Source organism: Charadrius vociferus, unplaced genomic scaffold, assembly GCF_000708025.1.
Source record: "Charadrius vociferus isolate BGI_N301 unplaced genomic scaffold, ASM70802v2 scaffold118, whole genome shotgun sequence".
NCBI lineage: Eukaryota > Metazoa > Chordata > Aves > Charadriiformes > Charadriidae > Charadrius > Charadrius vociferus.
In genome coordinates this window covers 987,683-1,009,303 of record NW_009649846.1, presented here as the reverse complement: position 1 = coordinate 1,009,303, position 21,621 = coordinate 987,683, and the positions used below count along the sequence as shown (strand labels likewise).

Sequence of the window (21,621 nt, the reverse complement as noted above, 5' to 3'; positions counted from 1 at the left end):
AGAAACACAATACGTAGTATCTGACCCAAAACTTACTGAAGATAGTAGGAACTTCAGAGCCTTCCCAAACTAAAATAAAGCAGTTGCATAAGCCAGGAAACAGAATACATTCTTCTAACATTATTAAGAAATTTTATCCTTAAACAAAACAAACAAAAAACTACCAAAAAGAGAGAAGTTTTTAGAATGACACATACTAAACTCAGCTGCTTGCTCTAACCCAGAGTTACCATTTTATGTTGCAAAATCAATCTTCAGCAATGGCTAAAAGGTATGGAGAAACGCAAAAACAAAGCATGTAGAACTGATGCTTCTGCTACACGCTTGTGGCTCTCAAGCATTTCCCTGTAGAAATCCTGAGCCAAAAGCCTATCTAGGTCTCCCTATTTAATATTTACCAATGAAACTGTACTTCACAAAGTTGCTGTATCTTTTTTGCTCCCACTCACAATTACGGCCCCCACAACATCTCATGCTCTACAGAGCAAGTTCTACAATTTCCTTCTTCACCAAAAAAAAAAAAAAAACCTAAACCCTCCTCCATGTTAAACTCTGCTCTGCGACCACTTCAGATACAAGAAACAACTTTTTTTTTTTTTCTATTAAACTTTCAGGCTAATTGTTTGTTTTAGTCTACCAGCTGCCTCTTCCCCCCCCTCAGGCTGAAGAAATTTTGCTTACTTAGGTTTTCTTCAACTGGCTGCCATCCTGTGCCTGTGACCACAGGGTACACTTCATGAGCTTGGGTATCACTCAAGTTATGGGTGCACCATGGGGGCACCTTAGTAGCGTTATATGTCTTAAATTGGTCCTAAATTCCCTTTTTTCACAATTCCCAAAATTCTGTTTCTCTTTTTAATCCCACCAGCACTGAGACGATGTTCACAGACTCACAATGACTCTCAAATCAGCCTCTTGTGGTATATGCACAGTTACAGCTTCATGATTACCGCCATTTTGCATTCATCAACCCTGACTTTCATCTGAATTTATTGCCTCGATACCTATGGTAGGATTTGAGAGGTCTATAGCATAATCTCCTGTGTCTGAGCTAGACATCTTAATTCCTTTTATACCCATAATGTCTTTCAGATGGCATTCAAAATAGGACAGACGACTTAAACCACTAAAAATATGTACGTCTCTCCAGAAACTCTCTGAAGTGAATCTTAATAATCAGTTCACATATAAGTTTCACAATATTAGAAAAATCCCAGCTTTGCATTTTGAAATTCTACAATTTACAATGTCCTCTATTTTTGACAGTTCCGAATAATTATGTAACAATAACAAATTGTCAGGTCACAAAGTATCCCTTCCTCCAGATGGTTTATGTATGTGTTGAACAGAAGAGATTTCTGATGAATCGACTGGTAACCTCCTTTTATAACAAAAAATAAACATTTACTTCTGCCCTCTGTATTCTTTTTAAATATTGCCACTATACATACCATCTTCTGTTCCTCAGGATGAATAAAGATTACACTCAGCAGTTCATAGTTCAGCATGTCACACCTTACTTCTTTCAGACCACTTAAGTGAGGATCGTTCGGTTTTAGTCATTTGTTATTATTCATCTCAAATTCAAGTGTCTTCTTAAAGTAATGAATTTCTATAAATTTGAGCTAAAATTCATTTTACTGACACTGTTAACTTGAGACAGTTTTTCACTTATTCACTGTAAATAATGGCTCATGCAAAAGAATCGCTCTGACCTCATTTATAGAGGATATTAATGCAAACAGTTCATTAGTTCTTCCGGCGTGCACTTACCCTTCCTAAATGCACTAATTATACCTTGATCAGGTTTTTTCAACATCACATTCCCGCAGGCTTCTTGCTTCCAATGCATTTAACTCCTAGTTTTATGCTTTTAGCAAACTCAAAATAATTACTTGAAGTAATTCCCTCAAGACAATTTTTCAATCTTTCTTATCAAAGCTTACTTCTAAGCCTGCTAGGCTCATGCTCTTTTCCATTCTCCTTACTTGGACACGACGAGTATTTTTTAAATAATGGTTTAGTTCCGGATTTGATTTTTCTTTTAACCTCCAGACGCTCTTTATTATTCTGCTCACCCACCCTTGGATTTATTTTTAAATAAAAACAATTAAATAAAGTTTTATCCCATTTTGGGAGGGTGTTCACTCCCTTAGAATGTTTTTACCAGTGGCATAGATGTGCAATTAGCACTGAGTACTAGAGTCCCTCATAACCTGCAAGCATTTTCTCTTTATGGACTCATTTTAAACTCCCACTAAATAGATTCCGCATTTCTTCATAACTGCCTCTTTATAGACTATGGATGTAGAAGTTCAGTTGCCAAAGTTCAGCCTCATTTGCACAGAATCTATTTTTAAACCAACTACATCGTGAGCCAGGCCATTCCTGCACCATTCCTAAATGGATCAAATGTCACCATTGTCCCAGAAACCCTTACAGTGCAAATAACTACAATCATTGAGGAACTGGCTGCAGGTACAAGAATGCCAGCCAAAGATGTTACATGCACAGGATCTGGGTTTCTGTTTTCTTCATATTCAATTATTATAGCTCTTACTCTTTAGCAACAGGTACAAATGACAGAATGGGAGATGAGGACCCACAGAAAGGAAGTAACGGGATACTCAGCCCAATTCCCAATTAACACAACTCTCCATAAACCAAAAGCAGAGAGAAATACCAGGTAAGCGGGTACCATAAAAACTTCCAAATTGCTAAAGGACAGGAGAGTACATAAATCATAGAATCCTATGATAGTTTTGATTAGTTTTTTAATAGTTTTGATTGGAAGGGACCTTTAAAGGTCATTTAGTCCAACCCCCTGCAATGAGCAGAGACATCTTCAACTACATCAGGTTGCTCAGAGCCCCGTCCAACCTGACCTGAAATGTGTCCAGGGATGGGGCATTTACCACCTCTCTGGGCAACGTGTTCCACTGTTTCACCACCCTCATGATAAAAGATTTCTTCCTTATATCTAGTCTAAATCTTCTCTCTTTCAGTTTAAAGCCATTACCCCTTGTCCTATTGCAACAAGCCCTGCTAAAATGTCTGGCCCCATCTTTCCCATAGGCCCCCTTTAAGTACCACAATACATAAAGGCTGTATCATCGGAAATGTGACCTGTTCTTACACTCTTTCTCCTAAGCATCCTCTGTTGGACACAGAACGCTGGGCTGAGTGAATCTCTCATGTAGCTGCTCTTGCATTAAGTGTCTCAGTCATCAAGAACTTGGAAAAGTCACGTTTGTATGACATTCATACACATACCCCCCAGCCACCATTCTTCACAAAAGTTACCTCTTCTAAAGAAAATACTTAATGGACGCAAGACAATACAAGATGAATAAGGTCCTTGAGAAAATGGTAACCACTTCTCTTTGTTATGCTTATTACCATATGATGAGGACAGTGCAAAGTTTTATTGTGTCCTTACATTTTCATTTACTTGCAAATGTTTGCATGACATACGCTAGTTAATTACAGTTAATAGTTTGCCCTATTACACAGGTTTTGAAGCAAAGTTTTATGTGTTTGGGTTTTTTTTTTTTTGGAAGGGAAGGTAAAGAAAGAAATCAAATACTGACAACAAGATGTGTTTATTTAACTGGACCCTAAGGCCAAATTTTTTTTGAGTATGCCAGTGAGAGAGAATGAGAACTTCTACCAGAAGCAGCTGAAGAAGAAGATACATAAACCACACTACTTTCTAAAGTTCTGATAACCTCTTCAGAAGAACTTCATGCCAGATGGTTTACTGCATCAGGTTAAATATTTTCTACTGGGCACTATCATGGCTTTTTCAGTTCTTTCAAGTATGGCCTGAAGAAGGAGAAGTTTAAAAAGTAAAAAAAAAAAAAAAAAACCACCCAAAACCAACCACCAACCAAAACCTACTCTCCAGGATCTTCTCTGCCTTCTAGATAAATGGGAAAACAAATTTTGTCTGCGATGGTATTAATTCCATGCTAACAAGCTTCTTCAAAAGCTGCTCAGTGGCACACAAAATACTGGACCAGTAAACTAGTATAATTTGAAGCATGCTAGGGAAACTGTATGTCGTAGCTATTGGAAATCATCTCTGTCAAACACTTCCATGTCAAGCACAGAAAGTATCCTTTATTATTCAGTTTGGATGACAGAAATTAATCAGAAATCACTCCATTTGCACTGCAGAATCTGTCTGTGAACTGGCCGCTCTTTTAAGTGGAATCACTCACAGAACCATAATGTATAAAACCGTGTGGCCTGCAAGCATAAATTATCTCATTATCCAGGACATCCTGATGGAATTTCAGGTAGTTTGCTTCAAATTTCACTGATTCTTGTAACTTCTAGATGGCTGAGACATTCTAAACACTAAGAAAATGCTGATTTTATTCATCACCAATTTGAGGAAAACCTGCTTTGTCGGGCATAAGTAACCCATGAATGTACACCACACTGCAAAAGTGTTCACCTCAAAAGCATCAAACTCTATGGGCAGTGAAACAGCACAATCACCTCTATGAAGAAAGTGAATGCACCACATTTCCTCCATGCATGCAGGTTTCCATCACTTTGATAACATCTACCAGGACCACCTTACAACAGATTTTATTATTATTCAAGACAATCACAATTCTCAAACAAAAGCAACATACCTGGAGCACTGAGGCATTGTATCCTCCCTGATAATTCTAATAATAGAATGCTTAATTAAAAAGCCACACACATGACACCTTACCTTTGACGCCATACGCATGAACAGTGAGTTTTGATCCTCTGCTGTTCTCATCTTCTCATTTTTGACCAAATCGTTCAGGTCCATACTATCATCATCCTGAAAATACCTTACTCTTTCTTTATCTATATGAGTAGGGACCTGGAAACAAACATATTGAAAATAAATATTAACCTAGTGAGAAAGAACAACTATAAAATTCAGATCCTAGTAATTTCAACAAGTTTAAAGAATCATGAATCAAGCTAAGCACACCTCATACAATTGGGCTTGCCGCTTCATTTGACCTAAGGAAAAGAACATCTTCCCTTTCTTCAAGTACATCAATATGTCTAAATAAAAATATAGCCTCTTCCCCACAATCGCTGTAACTTTTATATCCTTAAGCTATCAGAGCTACAACATTACCACTCAGGAAAGATGTACAGTAATTCAAAAAGTAATCTTCATTATTTACAGAAGTTTTTGCATCTTCAAGTCACAGACACTACTGAAACACAGACACTACTGAAATGCAGCAATCACAGACACTACCAAAAACTTGTATAAATGTAACTCTGCTGGGAAATACTGCCATCTTAGAGTACACAACACAGTTTGTCCTTTAGGGCAGGACTAAACTAAATCCTGAACGAGCACGGGGAATGGTCATTAGCATAAAGGAAGATGGAATTTTCCAAAATGGAAACAACAGGAGGATGACAACCAATTCCTCACCTTCTTGTGCCTTTCACTCCTCCATAGCACTGTCACAAACTGATCTGTCCTACTAATCAAGAACATATTTGCTAGAAATATGAGGTATTGTCATCTCTTACCCCAAGAAGATCGAAATATTAGTTTATTTACTGTTGCAAGCCAATATCCTAAGAATAAAACACTGCTCCAGTCTCCAAGCTTCTCACTGTTCCCCAAAGTACTTTGTTACAAAGATTAGGTCATAAGTTTTATTATCAGCAGTGGCAGTATTTTTGATCAGGAGAAAAGAAAAGGAAAATTACCCCCCGAGACCTGAGTATCTCAGTAAAATCTTTCTTTTTTTTTGGAAATACCTCTGCTAATCTTCATTATTTACATAGCTTTATGTAATATATACTATTTGGCTAAGAGACTGTAATAACTTGAAAAACTTACTTTTCCTTGAATGTGCATTTAAAGAAGACCTAAGTGATCCCTAGGGAAACGCAGTCTGAAAATAAACTTAATATATGCTTAATAAATATGTACTCTAACACCTAATTACAATCATCTTCCGAAAAGAACTTTTTAACTACCTATTGACATTCTGATAAGACACTCATATTAATTATGGCATCAGAAAAGTAAAACTACAAAATCATTTCAGAATTACACTTCCATATGCACATTTTTAAAACTTACCATCTGTCGCTTTCTCCGTCCTCCTTTTGGCTCCCGTGGTTCAGTTGGTGCGGTCACAGGCCATGCCCTTCCACTTTGATCTGTTCTGACAAGGACCACTTGTTCATCTTCTTGACGGCTTGAAGCCTGTGTCAGGTTTTAAGATAGATTTTAAAAAAGACGATACAGACAAAACCAAAAGAAACATCTAATCCACACTAAATAAATGTCAAAAATCCTAAAGAGTAAATAACAGATTCTTTATATTTTGCGTGCTCATTATAATTCAAAGCTGACAGTATTACTTTACACAAGGTATTATTTTCCACATTCAAAAAGAACAGAATATTAAAAATATATTCAGCAGAGTTAACAAATCCTTTCCAAAAAGAACCAAGTTTGTATTCTTGGTTCTTTCTCATAACGCTTCATCCCCAGAAGAAATACAAAGCTTCCGATGACTTAAATAGCTAATATTGAATTAATCTACACCACCACCACTATAACAGTGTATTCCTGAAAACCACCTGAAAAGCTGCAGCACGTTACCACTTCTTGGCTTTTTGTGGATTGGGAGTGTTGGGGACTTTTTTTGTGGGGTCTGAAAACCACCTGAAAAGCTGCAGCACATTACCACTTCTGGGCTTTTGGGGAGTGTTGGGGACTTTTTTTGTGTTGTTTTTTTTTGTATTTTTTTCCTTTCAAAACTTGGCTAACAAACTAGCCAAAACATTAGCTATTGCTTTTCAACACATTCCATTAGATCAGACTTTTGTTTCCTACACTGTACCTAGCACCAGTACGGATCACTTTTATCACAATATAATACTGAAAACTTTTTAATCTCGATTCTAGGATATGCAGAATAGGAGATACAAACAGCTCAACACAAGTATCTCCTTTCCTGATGAAGAAGAAACAGATGAGTAGATGTACGTTGATTATTTAGGGCAAATTAAATTATAGACTGAGGCAGAAATAACAAGGTTTAAATCATCTGTTTGTGTTTTGAAATACATGGAAACAAAAACAAGCTTTTACCTGATACATGCCAAATAAGTCATTTGCCCTTGGATGGCAAACACATTCAGTCTCACATAAACTACACTTAGTTTACTGTTTCTAGTACTAGTTTACTGTTTCTAGTACTTTAGTTTACTGTTTCTACATACCAAAAAGAATTTGGGAATCATGAGGAGGCTATCTTCTAAACCTGACTAAACCAAGCTCTTGAGGTGCTGGAGATGTGATGTGAGAGGCATACACAGGACAAGGCAACAAGGGAAGCTTTCACACATTTACCCTTGGTACTCATGGTGGAATAAAGCCACCAGTTTATCTGCTGGAAGAGCAACACAGTAGGGGACAATCAATTCAGACTCTGAACGCATTGAGGACAAGTATTGACACAAATGCTGAACAAACAGACTAGGAGTGCTGCTCTACTGAATTTTCTGCTCATAAATTCAAAAAAAAACATCCTAATCAGGGATATGGAAGTCAGCAGCTGCCTTGGCTGCAGCAACCGTGAGATCGTGAACCTTAAGATTCTCAGGTAAGTGAGAAAGGCAAGTAAAAGAACAGAGGAAAAAAACCTGGATTATAGGAAAATGGACTTCAGCTTACTCAGAGATCTGCTTGGCTGCATCTCATGAGAGATGGTCATGAATGACAAAGGCGCCCAAGACAGATGGTTGATCTTCAAGGACAACCTCCACAGAAGATGAGAATGGTCCATTTGATCTGCTGTTTGGCTAAATGTGGAAGTTCTAACAAAGATCAAAACCAAAAAGAAATCTTACAGAAGGTGGAACCTGAGACAAGTTACCCAGGAGGACCACAGAAGCACTCTCCAGGCATGCAGGGACAGAGTTAGGAAATCCACAGCTGAAGCTGAAACTAGCAAGAAGCATCAACTTAAGAACCACTTAAGCAAACTGGAAATACGCTAGCTTATTGATCTAGATGGGATGCATATGTTACGCTGGCCAAGAGGTCTCTCCCTATCACATCTGAAGAGTAGTGGTGATGAGCGGATGCCCCCAGAAAAAGGTAAATGTATACAGTCACCTTTGAAAAGATGAAGAAGAAACACCTGGGAAACAGGATGGCCATCCTCACCTCAGTTCCAGAAGTTACAGAACAAGTTCTCGTGGAAGTCCCTTCCAAGCACAAAACCAGCAGCAAGGTGACTGGGAACAGCCAACATGGATTTGCAAATGGCAAATCATGACTGCTAAATGTGCCCTCTGCGGTGAGGTGACTGGTTCAGTGCACAAGGAAAGAACCAGGGAGGTTGTTTACCTTAAAGTTTGCAAGGTTTTCAATGCAGTCTCATTGTATTTTTGTTGCAAAATTGGAGGGATGTGTGGACCGCAAGATGGACGGGAAATTGTTTGGACTACCAGGCTGAAAGAGTAGCTGTCAATACTTTAAAGCTGAACTGGCACTCCTTGAAGTTTGACTAGCACATTGTTACAGAGGCCATCCTCGGGGGTTCATCTCTATCAACACAACTTAACTTCAACACCCTGGACAATGGAACAGAATGTGTAAATTTGCACAAGAGACACCAAGTAGGTGGAACGGGGACATGGTTGAAAGACTTGAGGGTAGGAGTGCCATTCAGAGGAAGCTCAACAACCTGAAAGAACAGGCTGACAGGAAGCTCAAACAAATGCTGTCTTGCACCTGAGGACAAACTCATGCATTGGCAAAGGTTGAAGAGAGACTAGAGGGCATCTCTAGCAAAAAGACTTGGGATCCGAGGTTGACAGCACTCAAAAAATGAGTTTACGAGCCAGCTAATCACATCACGCACTGCGTTTCCATCTCAAAGATTGTAGAAAGTAATGAGAATTCTAGAGGCCAAAATGCTACCCTTAATCATGCACATGTAATTTATTACACCAATTTAGAAGAACTGCAAAAAAGTAATTTTCAAAAGATCCCATAAACTAGTAAGATTACAGATGGAAATGGGCAACTGAAACAAGCTTAATACCTTCATTCTCCAAAAACTGCTCTAGCTCTAGACAAAATACAGTAGAAAAACATTCTTATTGGAATAACTCTTATTTTTTTAATGATTTAAGTATGTAGCCTTGAAACATGGTTGAGTGAAATAATCAGTTTTGTCATATACTAAAAAATGTATATAGAAAGTTACCATTTCACCCTCCATAAAACTAAACAGAAATGAGTATCTTGTAAATGTATTTTCAGATTAACATGTTTTGTACTATCAGCTAGAAGTTTTTCCGCAATTTTCTGCTCTATATTTTAATATTTAACATTGTTACAGATATAAAACAGTCTTTAAGCAGAGTTCCTGTGTTCTTTATATAGAACATAATACAACTGCTTATTTACAATGGATGTAGAGCTTTGCAAGTCCCCACATTGCCTTTGCTTTCCTTGAAATCAATAGATATCAGTATGAAATCTCTTATTCCTAGCAAAAAACAGTTTACTTACTGTTATTATTGCAGTCAACAAGTTCTAACCTGTTCTCTTTAATGAGAAAAACAGCCCTAAATGCACATCTTACCAACTATTCACAATTTCTATTACCTGACAAAGCATCGAGACTTTTTTATGAACTATGAACCAAAAAAAGAGATTATTGGTATTTTTTTTCTTTAATATGCTTATCATAACTAGTGTAAGAGTTCAAAACTCCTAAACAGGACCTACCTGACCTAGAAATAGTGCTATCAGTCAACTGAACCCTTTGTATGACATACGTCTTTTATTTAAACTGATTAAAGACCAATAGGAAACTAAAGGGTGTCATTTTCTTTTCATTATCTCTATCAGCATTCTGAACACTTTTTTTTTTTTTTTTTTTTTGCAATACTTGAGTTCACAAAGCATCATGTCCCAGGACCCAAACTAATAGAAGACAGGACCCAGAACTAGTCCTCTGGTTTGAGTTTCTTAAACTTTCATTTCAAACTTGGAAGACATATCACAACTGAAGAGGTATCACAAGAGCCATGTCACAACTTACATAGGTATGCTATCAAAAAAAAGTGCATGTCCATTCTGCATGATGCTCCTAATCTATTTCAGTTGAAGGAAGGAAGAGAAAAAAAAAAAATAAAACACCAACAAAAAACCCTACCAGCTATGACTGACAGTTCTTCTGAGATTATTTTACAAAGAGGAAAAACAGAACAGCTGTGAACACACTAAATGTTGGATATCAGAAACAAAGAAGTTGACAGAGTGGTCCCTACCATTAGACACAGACGCATAAGGTTAATATGAAAACTACTGGTAATGTTGACTTTTCCTTATCAGAAGCCAAGAATCAAGCTGCCAATTGCCTGGCTTCAGTTCTGTCAGCCCGTGACAGGTGACTAGATAGTAAAATGACTATCACTCACATGAAGACAGAGGAGACCCCTCAGTTTCCTTGTACCATAGGAACATTTTGCCAGATAGTACACATCCTTATTATATCGGGAATCTTCAGAACTGTAAGACCACAAGCAAACACTTGCCTCAAAGAATTACCTACAAGTGAGGTCATCTTAGTTTGGACAGAAAAGTGTAATCCTCAAAATCCTGGTCTACCCTTCAGTACTTAACTTATGAGCACCTAAGTTTTTATCAGTAGAGTTCTAGAGTCATATTAAGTTATGCTTCTGAGCATGCCCAAAACTGCTCCCATTTTGCCAGAGATGGATGGCTTAATATCTATTCCACATCCAAACCCAACCAGAATGCATGGACTACGCATCCTTATTCCTCAGTTTTATCTCTGGTTGGCTTAGTTCACATCCAGTGCTCATTAACACTCTTGAGTTCATTACAAAGGGCTTTATAAATTATAAATACACCCTTTTATAAAAATATCCTGGAGGAAAATCATTCACTCGTGTGCAGCTCAGAAGGTTTACAAATCTCTCTCCCATGACTTTTCTACCCACCCAGCAGAGAGAGGAGGAGGGCAGGCCTGGAATACCTGTACGGCAGGAGTGAAGAACAGACATGGAGGACTCATTAAGCTAGACAGAATTCTCCAGCACGCATGAAAATGGAGTATTATCATGCACCTCTCTGATGGAAGGCACTCCCACTGATTCCAGTCCTTCAGACAAAATACCAGGGAGCAGAATGAATACATCCATTTCCCAAGTGACTGCTTAAATACTTCATTACACTTCAGCTATTACAAACTCCATTTCTGAGTACTTACAGTTGCAGCTGAGGCTATTGTTGCCAGCTCCCCCAAAGTAAAGCATGGGAGTGCCAAGTGCTGTTCCGTATCACTCCCTTTACACACCCAGCCCTCAGTCTTCCCATACTTTCATCTGCTCCCACCAACTACCTTCTCGTTTGGAATGGAAGTTACTGCCTTTTCACCTGACAGACATCCGTTCAGATGATGGACATCCTGTCAAAAGCCAGGTCAGCTCCGATCCCTCCAAAACAGGGACAGTAGTACATTCCCACTTCATAGGGGTGTCCTCAGACTTAAATAAAGAGCTATATATATATACACGTACACACACAAAAAAAAAAATAAAGGCAGAAATTCTTCACAAAAGAAATAATTGTTTAACTTTCTGAAAAGATTAAGAATAAAAAGAATAATTTTAAAATCCTGGAAGCTTCTTGATTACACTACAAAGATGTTTAGGTAAGTCTTGATAAAATTAGAGCAAATAATGGGGACATCACTAAAACTGGTGATATTAGGACAGCCTTTGTCAAATCTTATAAACAACTTTATTAATCTCAATTTGAAGCTATTTTCCACCAAACAACTGATGTCTGCTTTACATCTGCCATCCCCGCCTAATGAAAGCTTGCTCCAGAAACCCCAATAAAGTCTGAAAACTCTGTAGATATTGAAGTATGCCAGCTAAAATGGCTGAATTATATTTTTCCAAGAAAAGCCACACAAAGGTAGAAGTGATGGGCCAAAAAGCTGTCTAGGTAAGACAAAGTTCGCTCTTCTGTATCACCAAAGCCAAATCTCATTTTGCAAAGCAAACCAAGATGTCTAACACTGGTCTGGGTCCAACAGTAATAATGGTATTTTCAGAGAATATACATACAACACTACTTATTTCCACCATCAGCCAGATACCTGCCTCAGCTGTTACTTTTTCACAAGATAAGGTGTTTTCTCTCTATTGGGAGGGAAAGAAGAGGTGATTCCCACACTTAAATGAGATATAAATGGAGTATTCTGGATACAATAACAAAGAGGTAACTGATGCAAGTCGCTAGGGCACTGGTCATTTCTTTCTGCGTGAAAAAAAAAAAAAACCCACATGTATACATGTGAATATTGTAATGCTTAAACAACTTATGACTTAGCAAGACTCAGTACTGTGACAGAGTAGAAAAAAATGTAACAGTTGAAGGAGCTGGGGAAGGTGAAAGTCAAAGAAAAAGCAAAGTTTTAAAAACCAGAAGAAATCATCTAGTTCCAACAGCCCTGTCATGGTCAGGGACACCTCCCACTAGACCAGGTTGCTTAAAGACACAGCAGATAGAGAAGAGCAAAGACAAAATTAACACTAACAGAACATATCATAGGAAACATCACAAATTCCCCAGTTCAGTAAAGACCTGGATAACTCTACAAGTTTGTAAACTGAAGACATAACTACAGATATTGCAGTGAAAACTCAAAAATCCAGAGCACTTTGAATTAGTCTGAAATGAGAGAGGCCTTTGTAGAGGAAAAAAACCATCTTGTCCCAAACCTACCAAACCCACGTGGCCAAGCAGGGATACGGCAGCTCTCCTAAGAGGACTAGTCGAATCAACACGCAGAAGGGGCAGCAAGTAACAGGAGTTGAATGAGTGGAAGGACGTGCCTGACTGGGGATTTCACATAAACAGGACCCTTCAGAAATGCTTACTTGTCAGATTATTCACTGAAAACTGTGAAGGGGCCTGCTGCCCCTATGGAGTCTCCAAAAAGATGCCAATTAGTCGAATCAGGTTCCTCCTTCCCTACATCTTTGTGTTGCTGAGATAAGAAAAGGGATGGAAATTTTCCACAAGGAGCAGTCACATCTTTTCCATTCCTGGTCTCTAAGTTTTCCCCTCATTCTATACACAAGTTTTCAAAAAGACAAATCACTAAAAACAATAGACATTGCAACAGCAATCCTGCTTTGCTCAGCAACTGGACAGAATAGTAAACGTCAGATTCTCATGTCAACTTACAAGCACCTTATTCCTTCTTAAAACATCCTTCCCCAGATTCAAGCATCTTAACTAAAATTTTTAAAATACAGACATTTCAAGAAGGATGCCATCGTTGAGCAGCCTATTACTTTCCCAAAATAAATAGAATTCACAAGGTGTTCTACACGTCAGAAAAACAGACTTTATGTGCCTTTGAAGACATGCTCCAAAAATGTTAGATCCTAACAACAGTTGCACTTTCTTTTTTCTTCTTGTAGAAAAGTATGTTCTGGATCTGAACCATGGAATGAGTTGGAACAGGGGCGGAAAGTTAGTAAAATAGAGCTGCCTCTGTGCCCTCTCAAAAGTTTTTCCTTTCTCTTAACACATCTGATAATCAAATTCTTCACTATGTTTCCATCTTCAGGAGGCTCAATGGTTTCACTTCAAATATTACACTCCCCGTAGGCTACTACCAAGCTTAAAACATCTGGCTGAAGATCTAGCAAAAATACAATACAGTAATCAAACACCTAAAACCCAATGATTTGGGTTTTTTTTTGGTTTTTTTTTTTTTTTTTCAAAAACCCTTTATATACTAAGAGAAGAAAAATTACCAAATCTGTCCATAAATTGAGTAACTTCTGACTTACTATTTTGGACATGCTCCTGGAATGCTTTTAAGTAAAAGTATCATGTTTGATAGAGATATCAATGGTCTATTTCTATGTTCAATGATCACCTATGTAAACAGGCATACGTTTCCTTCCCATCTTTTTACTGTTTAAAGGTGCTCTAGTTCTGCCTCAAAAATCACTTTCTCAGCTTCCCGGTAAATGTCATCCCATAAGGTCCTTCAAAGTTGTCCATTTATTCTAGCAATAAGCAATTCACAACTGAACATATCGCTGGAACACTTCATTATTTCAGCATGATATAAAACTCAGTAGCTGCCACCAAACACTGAACTGCTGTTAATCTGCTGGTTTAGAAGTAGTCCTCTCTAGACACGATCTTTTCTCCAGGTGAATGCTCTGATCTTGGAGATGCAGGATGGTTCCCAAACCAAGTAAACAAGTTTTGGGGAATAAAACAAGCATTATACTGGAACATGCACACAAGATGTATACCAGTATAAGCTGACAGGTTTTTGAGGGTTTTACAAAGTGATTTCCCCCCCCCCCATAATTTTGAAGAGTCCAGGGTCCTGACACAAGGTATATGAGACTGAACATAATGTATTTAGATTTAATATTCCAGAGAAAAGGAAAATGCAAAAAATTATAGTAATATTTAGCTTTAGAAGAAACTGTACAAAAAAGAAGCAATCTATCAAAGAGAAATTAAAAGGAGCAGATAAAAGGATAAAATAATTATGGACAGCATGAAGACTAATGTGAAGTCATGTTAGAGACTAAAATTAAATGCATACTGTGAACAAAGATGAATCCAATGGATCAAACATGCCAGGCATGATTATTCTGAAGATTAAAGATGTTATTAGAGGTAAAGACATCTTTCAGAAGTCAAAATCCTGTGTCTAAATAGAACTGAATTAAAAACACAGCATAAATATAGAAAGTTAATTGTATTAACATAAAAAGGCAAGGTAAAAGTTGATTTTGAGGAGGATCTTACTAACAATAAATATTAAAGCCATTTCAAAAGACATCAGAAGCAGAAAGCTTTCTGGGAGGAAAAAAAAAGATGACCAAATCGTTATAGCAGTATCAGAAGATGACATCTGAATAATAAATTAATTATTTGCGTTCTAAATATAAGTTTTTCCTATTCCACATCAGTTTGGGGCTTTTTTTTTTTCTTAAAAAAAAAAAAAAACAAACCCAAAACCAAACCAACAACAGAATAGACTTTAGGAATCATCTTAATCATCTTTAAATTGAAATGTCAGTAAAAGGAGTTTTCAAGCAAGTTGCCATAAAGAAATTATTTCCACAAGAGGTCCCAAAAAGAATTCCAAAACATAATGTCCACATCCTTCAGTATGCATTACATGACTTAAATAGGTCTCAGTACAAAAATAACAGAGAGTGGTAAGCAAAACATAAACCTTAACATGTGCCAAAGGCTGATTCTGGGAATTAAGGGGCAGTGCATCTAATATTCGTAATGGACAAACTCACACAAGTATAATAAAGAACAGAATTCTCCTGCACTTGAACAATTGTGGCATACTGGGAAATAGCCTTTGCAGGGAAAAGCCATGACTCACAGAAGTATTACACTTTTCTGAAGGATTTAAAGGAGTGTGGATACCGATCTAACTAAAAGTCTATTTAAAACTATCATTTTATCTGTTGATATTTTCTTTACAGATTTATAGGTCTGCATTCCTACGAGTATACAACACCGATAAAGCAACATGCGCCATTCAGCATAGCACAAGAATAGAGTAACTACTTTCCTTCCTACTAACAAACTGTGAAATCATCCAGGAGACCTTACAAATATGCCCGGGAACTGTTACCATCTTTCATAAACGAGGCAATGATTATCTTTTTGTGCTTTATATAGAGATTCACCTGAGTCTGGCTTTTTGCTCCTGTTTTAACTTGCTTTTAATATCTGGAGAGCGTATTATTTCTTCATGTGTTGGCATGGCATTACGTAGCTTACTTTAAACCTCTCAAGTTTCTGAACTAATGACTTCTCTTATTAAATAAATATTAAACATACTAAACTGCATTATAAGCAGAAATGTTGGTGATAGCAATATAATAATTATTGGATAATAATTATAACCAGATAAACATTATCGTTAGAGAATTATAAGTAAAATATAGGTTTAAAATATATATATATTAAAGTACTTTAAATATGATACATATTATTAAATGTTAAAATTGAAAACAGATAAGAGTTTCAATCACCATCCCTGAATCTTGTGATGACTGCTACACAAACAATATAATTTACAGTCTGTAACGAACACAGATAGTGTGTATTTACAGAATAAGAGGGGAATTGTTTGTTGCCATTAATTAATGAACACGAATTTTTACTTCAAGCCAATTAAATATGCAAAGTACACAGTTGTTCTCACCAAACGTACAAACCACTATACAGCGATTAACACCCAACTGAACAAAACAACACAGACAAGTCTGGTTTTGAAAGATAAATGCTTTAAATTAAATACATAAATAATGCAGTTCTAAAAGAGATTTTTGAACAGAGATGATGTCTGTTCCATAATCCAGCAGGAGGAAATGGAAAACCTTAGCCACCAGGTGCACAGCTTAATTTGGGGAACAGACACTGGAGTAGCTGAACAAAGGGAGCAAGCAGGCCAAGCATCTGAGATAGGATCTACTCAATTGGAACTGGTTTTCAAGGTTAATAGCTAAAGAGAATAAAATATATTTTAAGAGTCAGTGTATTGTGGGACAGGGAGCAACTAGAGCTAGGAAAAACAAACATGTTTTTGTAATTACTGAGCCAACAAAAAGCTGCACACTGCGTGGCTGAGAGCTGTCTGCAAATATTTACCAAGAGCTACACTAAAGTGGTGCAAACAGAGTGTAATGAAGGAATAACAAAGCTCAGCAACAGTCTTCAGCAAGGAACAAACCTCTACAACCAAGTGCTACCTATGGACAAATTAGACGCTGGACTAAGCATGCAACCTGCTTCCTCTCTCTTACAGTCTATGGCCAATGGAAATGCTTTGAATATAGTCTTATTCCTCTACTGGAAAAGTCTGTACTTATAATATCAAAGAAGTGTCTAGAAGACATCTAGCACTTCTCAGCCTGCTGGACGTAGCTTTTTTTTTTCCATCCACCATCTCCTGTTCTCTTCCATTACTCTCTTTTCTCCCATTTCAGTTACCCTACCTACTGTTAGGTTCTCAGGTTATATTTACACGATGACCACAATTATTGGAAGGATGAGTCAATCCCATTTAGAAGGAGCAGTGTTGGCTATTTCTAAGGGCACGTCTCATCATTGAGGAGACAGTGTAGTCACTACCTGGTGTCCCCATGTAACAGAGGTTTCAAAGCATCTAAGCTTTAGGTTCTGCCATATGTTGTGAATAATGGAACCGTCAACTTTGAGGTAATGCTTATAAAATCAGTAGGTAGACCATTCTTCCATAGCAAGACCAAGGGTTGGATCTCACAGTAAGATGAATTTAAATGGTCACAGGTCTGTAACAGCAGTCCACTATATGAAGCTTGTATCTCTGATGTGGGTTTCTTATGGCAGGAAAAAATAAGATTAAGAGAAATAGTAACGTGAGGAAGGGAAGCAAGAGCAAACTTCTACCTAGGTTAAAAATTTAGTATTTCAAGAAAGACTCAGAAAACATAGCAATAAGCATCACTATTACAACTTCAAAAGGTATTAAGCTAATACAGAAATGGGATTAAAAAAAGGTTTTATAAGATCAGAAAGTTGGTCTGCCGTAACCAAGACCTTGTGCTGAACAGTGAGGAGAAGCATTAGAAAACCTAATGCATGCTGTCACACAGAAGAGAACTAGCCAAAATAAGAGTATCTTCATCAGGTAGTGCTAGGTTTACGTATAAAGCAGGAGACTAAAAAATATAAAAACAATTTAAAAAAACCCACCCAAACCATAGCTCCTATTTATAAGTGAAAACATTAATTATTAGAAAAGGATTAGGTACTTAGATATCTCCTAATTGTTTGGTCTCCATCCTTTCTTTCCCCAAGTCAGCGAGTGACAGAGGTTAATAACATGTTACATAAAAAACTTAATTTTGTCTTATTGATACAAAATCAGTTGTCCTTTAAATTCAACAATTCTTTGGTCTCATATTACAAAAAATGGTATTTTAGCTAAACTCTTTATTACTCAGAGTAAGTAACCTGGCCTCTTTATATTGAATGCCTCCAATCATCACTGCAGTCAAAAATCTTTTTATTTGCTCTCAGTACTTATTTTCTTAAAGCATCTCTGAACATAGGGCAATCAGAATAATATCTCGTGAGTAGAATGGACATGCACACAAACCTCAAATCAAATTCAGTAGGAGTTGTACTGCCAGCCTGTGGAAGTAAGAGTAGAAATAGCAATGTGGAACTTCCAGCGGCTTGCAATGTGTCCACTGATGTCCCTAGTAAGGGGGAAAACTAAAGCAATTAAGTCTACAACAATAATATTGGATGTCAGGAAGCCACATAACCCTACAAATACAACTTTAGAAAAAGGTCTAAAGATTTAGTTTGATATTTTAAATCGTTAGCTATACTTTGAAATGGTTAGTACCATACCATCAATGAGCACTGTAGGTATGGAATGTAAGAAAATTTTTAAAAATGTAATGACTAGATGGCTTGTTTCTGTAGCAAGAACATATATACTCAGACTATAAAATAGAAAAGTACTGCAGAAGGTTGGTTCATAAGTCCACAAATGCCTGTTTCATCTTATCAAAGACAGAAATGTCATATACAACTGAGAAGGTGATAAGCAGAAGTTCAGTATATGCGAATGAAAACAGCATTTACTTAAGTAAATACAAAAATTTAGTAACAAGTAAATAAAAAAGTCCAGTAAATATACTGCAAGAAGTTTCAAAAATCTTCAGGCCTCAATATTCACTATTTAGAAAAGAGATTTACCCTAGCTCTGGTACATGAAGTATTTTCAGAGACTGTAGTATCAGAAAAGGTAATTTTACAAACTGAAAGCAACAGATGAACCTAACCAAAACACAGGCATAGGAGGGAACTTTATTAGAAAGAGAAGCAATCCAATCTGAAAAAATATTATTAAAGGAGTATATGTAGAAAAGGGTCTGGGGCACAGGGGGAGGTGGTAGAGGAAGAATATGGACAATTAGATGTTGCAGAACAAAGATTCAGCTCTGCATCCTTTTAAGCTTCTCATGTATATCCATACCCTCAAGCAATTATCACTGCTGTTATTTTGGGAGACATCAGAAGAAAGCCAAAGACTTGAAAAAGCAATGAGCCTGTAACATCATCTTACCTAGAAGCAATTCCTCTGGGCTCACAGGCAGAACAGAAAGGGAAAGCCAATACTGACATAGGTATTGGCGGATCCATTCCAGCCACCGGTGGAGAACCCCACACGCCACAGCCATCAGTGCAGTGCTCGTGAAGAACCTCTGCAAAAACCCCACCTGCACAAATATGCAAACTGTGCTGCTAGCTGAAAGTATCTCGCTATCCAGATGTGCTGGCCAAAAGTCAAATGTCTTAATTCCTTTTAGAAGGATGGTTGCAGTTTAATTGCTCCTCTTAAACAGCCTTTTTCTGGAAAATGTTTCTGCTTTATGTTGGTAGCAATGGCTAATGAGACCTAACCCGTGATTACACTAAAGACCAGGTGGTCCCTACAGTCACTGTCTGATCAAATTCTCCTTTTAAAACCTCATTTTGAGCACAACAATTGTGCTTCACTGCTTACACATACAAAATGCGTTGTTAATTCATGGGTCACACTTCTATAATTTGTTTTACATGTAAGTTACTTGAAATCCAAAAAGGTGTAATACCATGTGTTTACTAAGGCTGTGCAAAGACCAAAAGAAGCATCAGTGAGGTTCTACCTTTTGATTTCAAATTGGAAGTACCTACTGCATCAGAGAGGCTTGCCAGCAATGTTTTTGCTTATGTTTTTTCTTGGTGTATGGGTGTCAAATTTGTTAAGAAAAAACATTCACTATGAGCAAACAGAGCAGTAGGATAAACAGAACAGCAAAAATATGCAGAAATTCTACTTAGTGTTAGGAGAAAAACAGAGCCAGAAAAACTGGCACCATCAACTGGAAGTGCTGCACAGCACTTGGAAATGACTTTTGCTTCCAGTGTCAAAGCATACTCCAGAGTCTTTCTATTATCAGTTTGAACTCTTAAGAAGTTTTATCCACTCTGCCCTTTTATACTGGTTACATGTACGGAAATTAGAAGATATTTTATATCATTTAGTTGCTGATATAATTTCTCCGGTACTTTTTAATTGTGAAAACCAATTTCCTATAAATTACATTCGGGAAGTTAAGACAGTTTGTCTTAATACATTTTTATCTTATAAATAATTGTGTAATCTCTTACTGACATCAGCAAGAGTGTTCAGGAAATACACTCACCAGAAACTGCATATACTTACTATTTTTTAAAAGTATGCACTAACAATATTAAAGCTGTTCTGCAAAAGTGTGCCCATTTTATTACTCCCTGTTCCAGTTAGAGTGTATTGGGTTTGCGCGGCAAGGTTTCGGTAGCCAGGGGGACTACAAGGGTAGCTCCTGTCAGAAGCTGCTCGAAGCTACCCCATGTCTGACTGAGCCAATGCCAAGACAAACCCACCACTGGCCAAGGCCAAGCCCATCAGTGATAGCGGTCACACCTCTGGGATAACATAGTTAAGAAGGGGAAAAATAAAAAAACTGTGCGGCAGCAACCAGGAGAGAGGAGTGAGAGCAACAACTCTGCAGACCTCAAGGTCAGTGGAGACATAGAGGGAGGAGGTGCTCCAGGCACTGGAGCAGAGATTCCCCTGCAGCCCGTGGTGAAGACCGTGGTGAGGCAGGCTGTCCCCCTGCAGCCCATGGAGGTACACGATGGAGCAGATATCCACCTGCAGCATGTGCAGGACCCCAAGCCAGAGCAGGTGGATGCCCAAAGGAGGCTGTGACCCCACGGGAAGCCCACACTGGAGAAGGCTCCCAGCAGGACCTGTGCACCCATGGAGAGAGGAGCCCACACTGGAGCAGTCTGTTTCTGAAGGACTGCACCCTGTGGAAGGGACCCACACTGGATCAGTTAATGAAGAACTGCAGCCCATGGGAAGGACTCATGTTGGAGAAGTTCATGGAAGACTGGGTCCCATGGAAGGGACCCCACACTGGAGCAGGGGAAGAGTGTGAGGTGCCCTCCCCCTGAGGCGGAAGGAGCAGCAGAAACAACGTGTGATGAACTGACCACAACCCCCATTCCCCGTCCCCCTAAGCCGCTCAGGCCGAGGAGATAGAGAAAATCAGGAGTGAAGTTGAGCCCAGAAAGAAGCAAGGTGTGGGGGGAAGGTGTTTTAAGATTTTATTTCTCATTATCATACTCTGATTTGATTGGTAATAAATTAAACTAGTTTTCCCCAAGTCGAGTCTGTTTTACTCGTGACGGTAATTGCTGAGTGATCTTCCTGTCCTCATCTCAACTCACAAGCCTTTTGTTATATTTCCTCTCCCCTGTCCAGCTGAGGAAGGGAGCGGTAGAGCGGCTTTGGTGGGCACCTGGCGTCCACCCAGGGTCAACCCACCACATAGAGCTAGTCAACTCTTTGTATGGAAAACACAAACTTTTGCTGAAGAAAGAAGGGCACAGCCACCCTGCAGACAAGATTCAAGTGTGATGGAACAGCA

At 38.1% G+C, this 21,621-nt stretch overlaps 1 protein-coding gene across 1 annotated transcript in view; it reads right to left on the bottom strand.

Annotated features, from left to right (window-relative positions):
- CWF19L2 (CWF19-like 2, cell cycle control (S. pombe)) overlaps positions 1-21,621 on the bottom strand; it is a 71,047-nt gene that overhangs the window by 23,845 nt on the left and 25,581 nt on the right. The window contains exons 10-11 of the mRNA XM_009890912.1: positions 6,107-6,232; positions 4,730-4,867 (exon numbers count right to left, since the gene is read on the bottom strand). Coding sequence (XP_009889214.1) covers positions 4,730-4,867; positions 6,107-6,232 — 264 coding nt within the window. The remainder of the gene's footprint in view (positions 1-4,729; positions 4,868-6,106; positions 6,233-21,621) is intronic.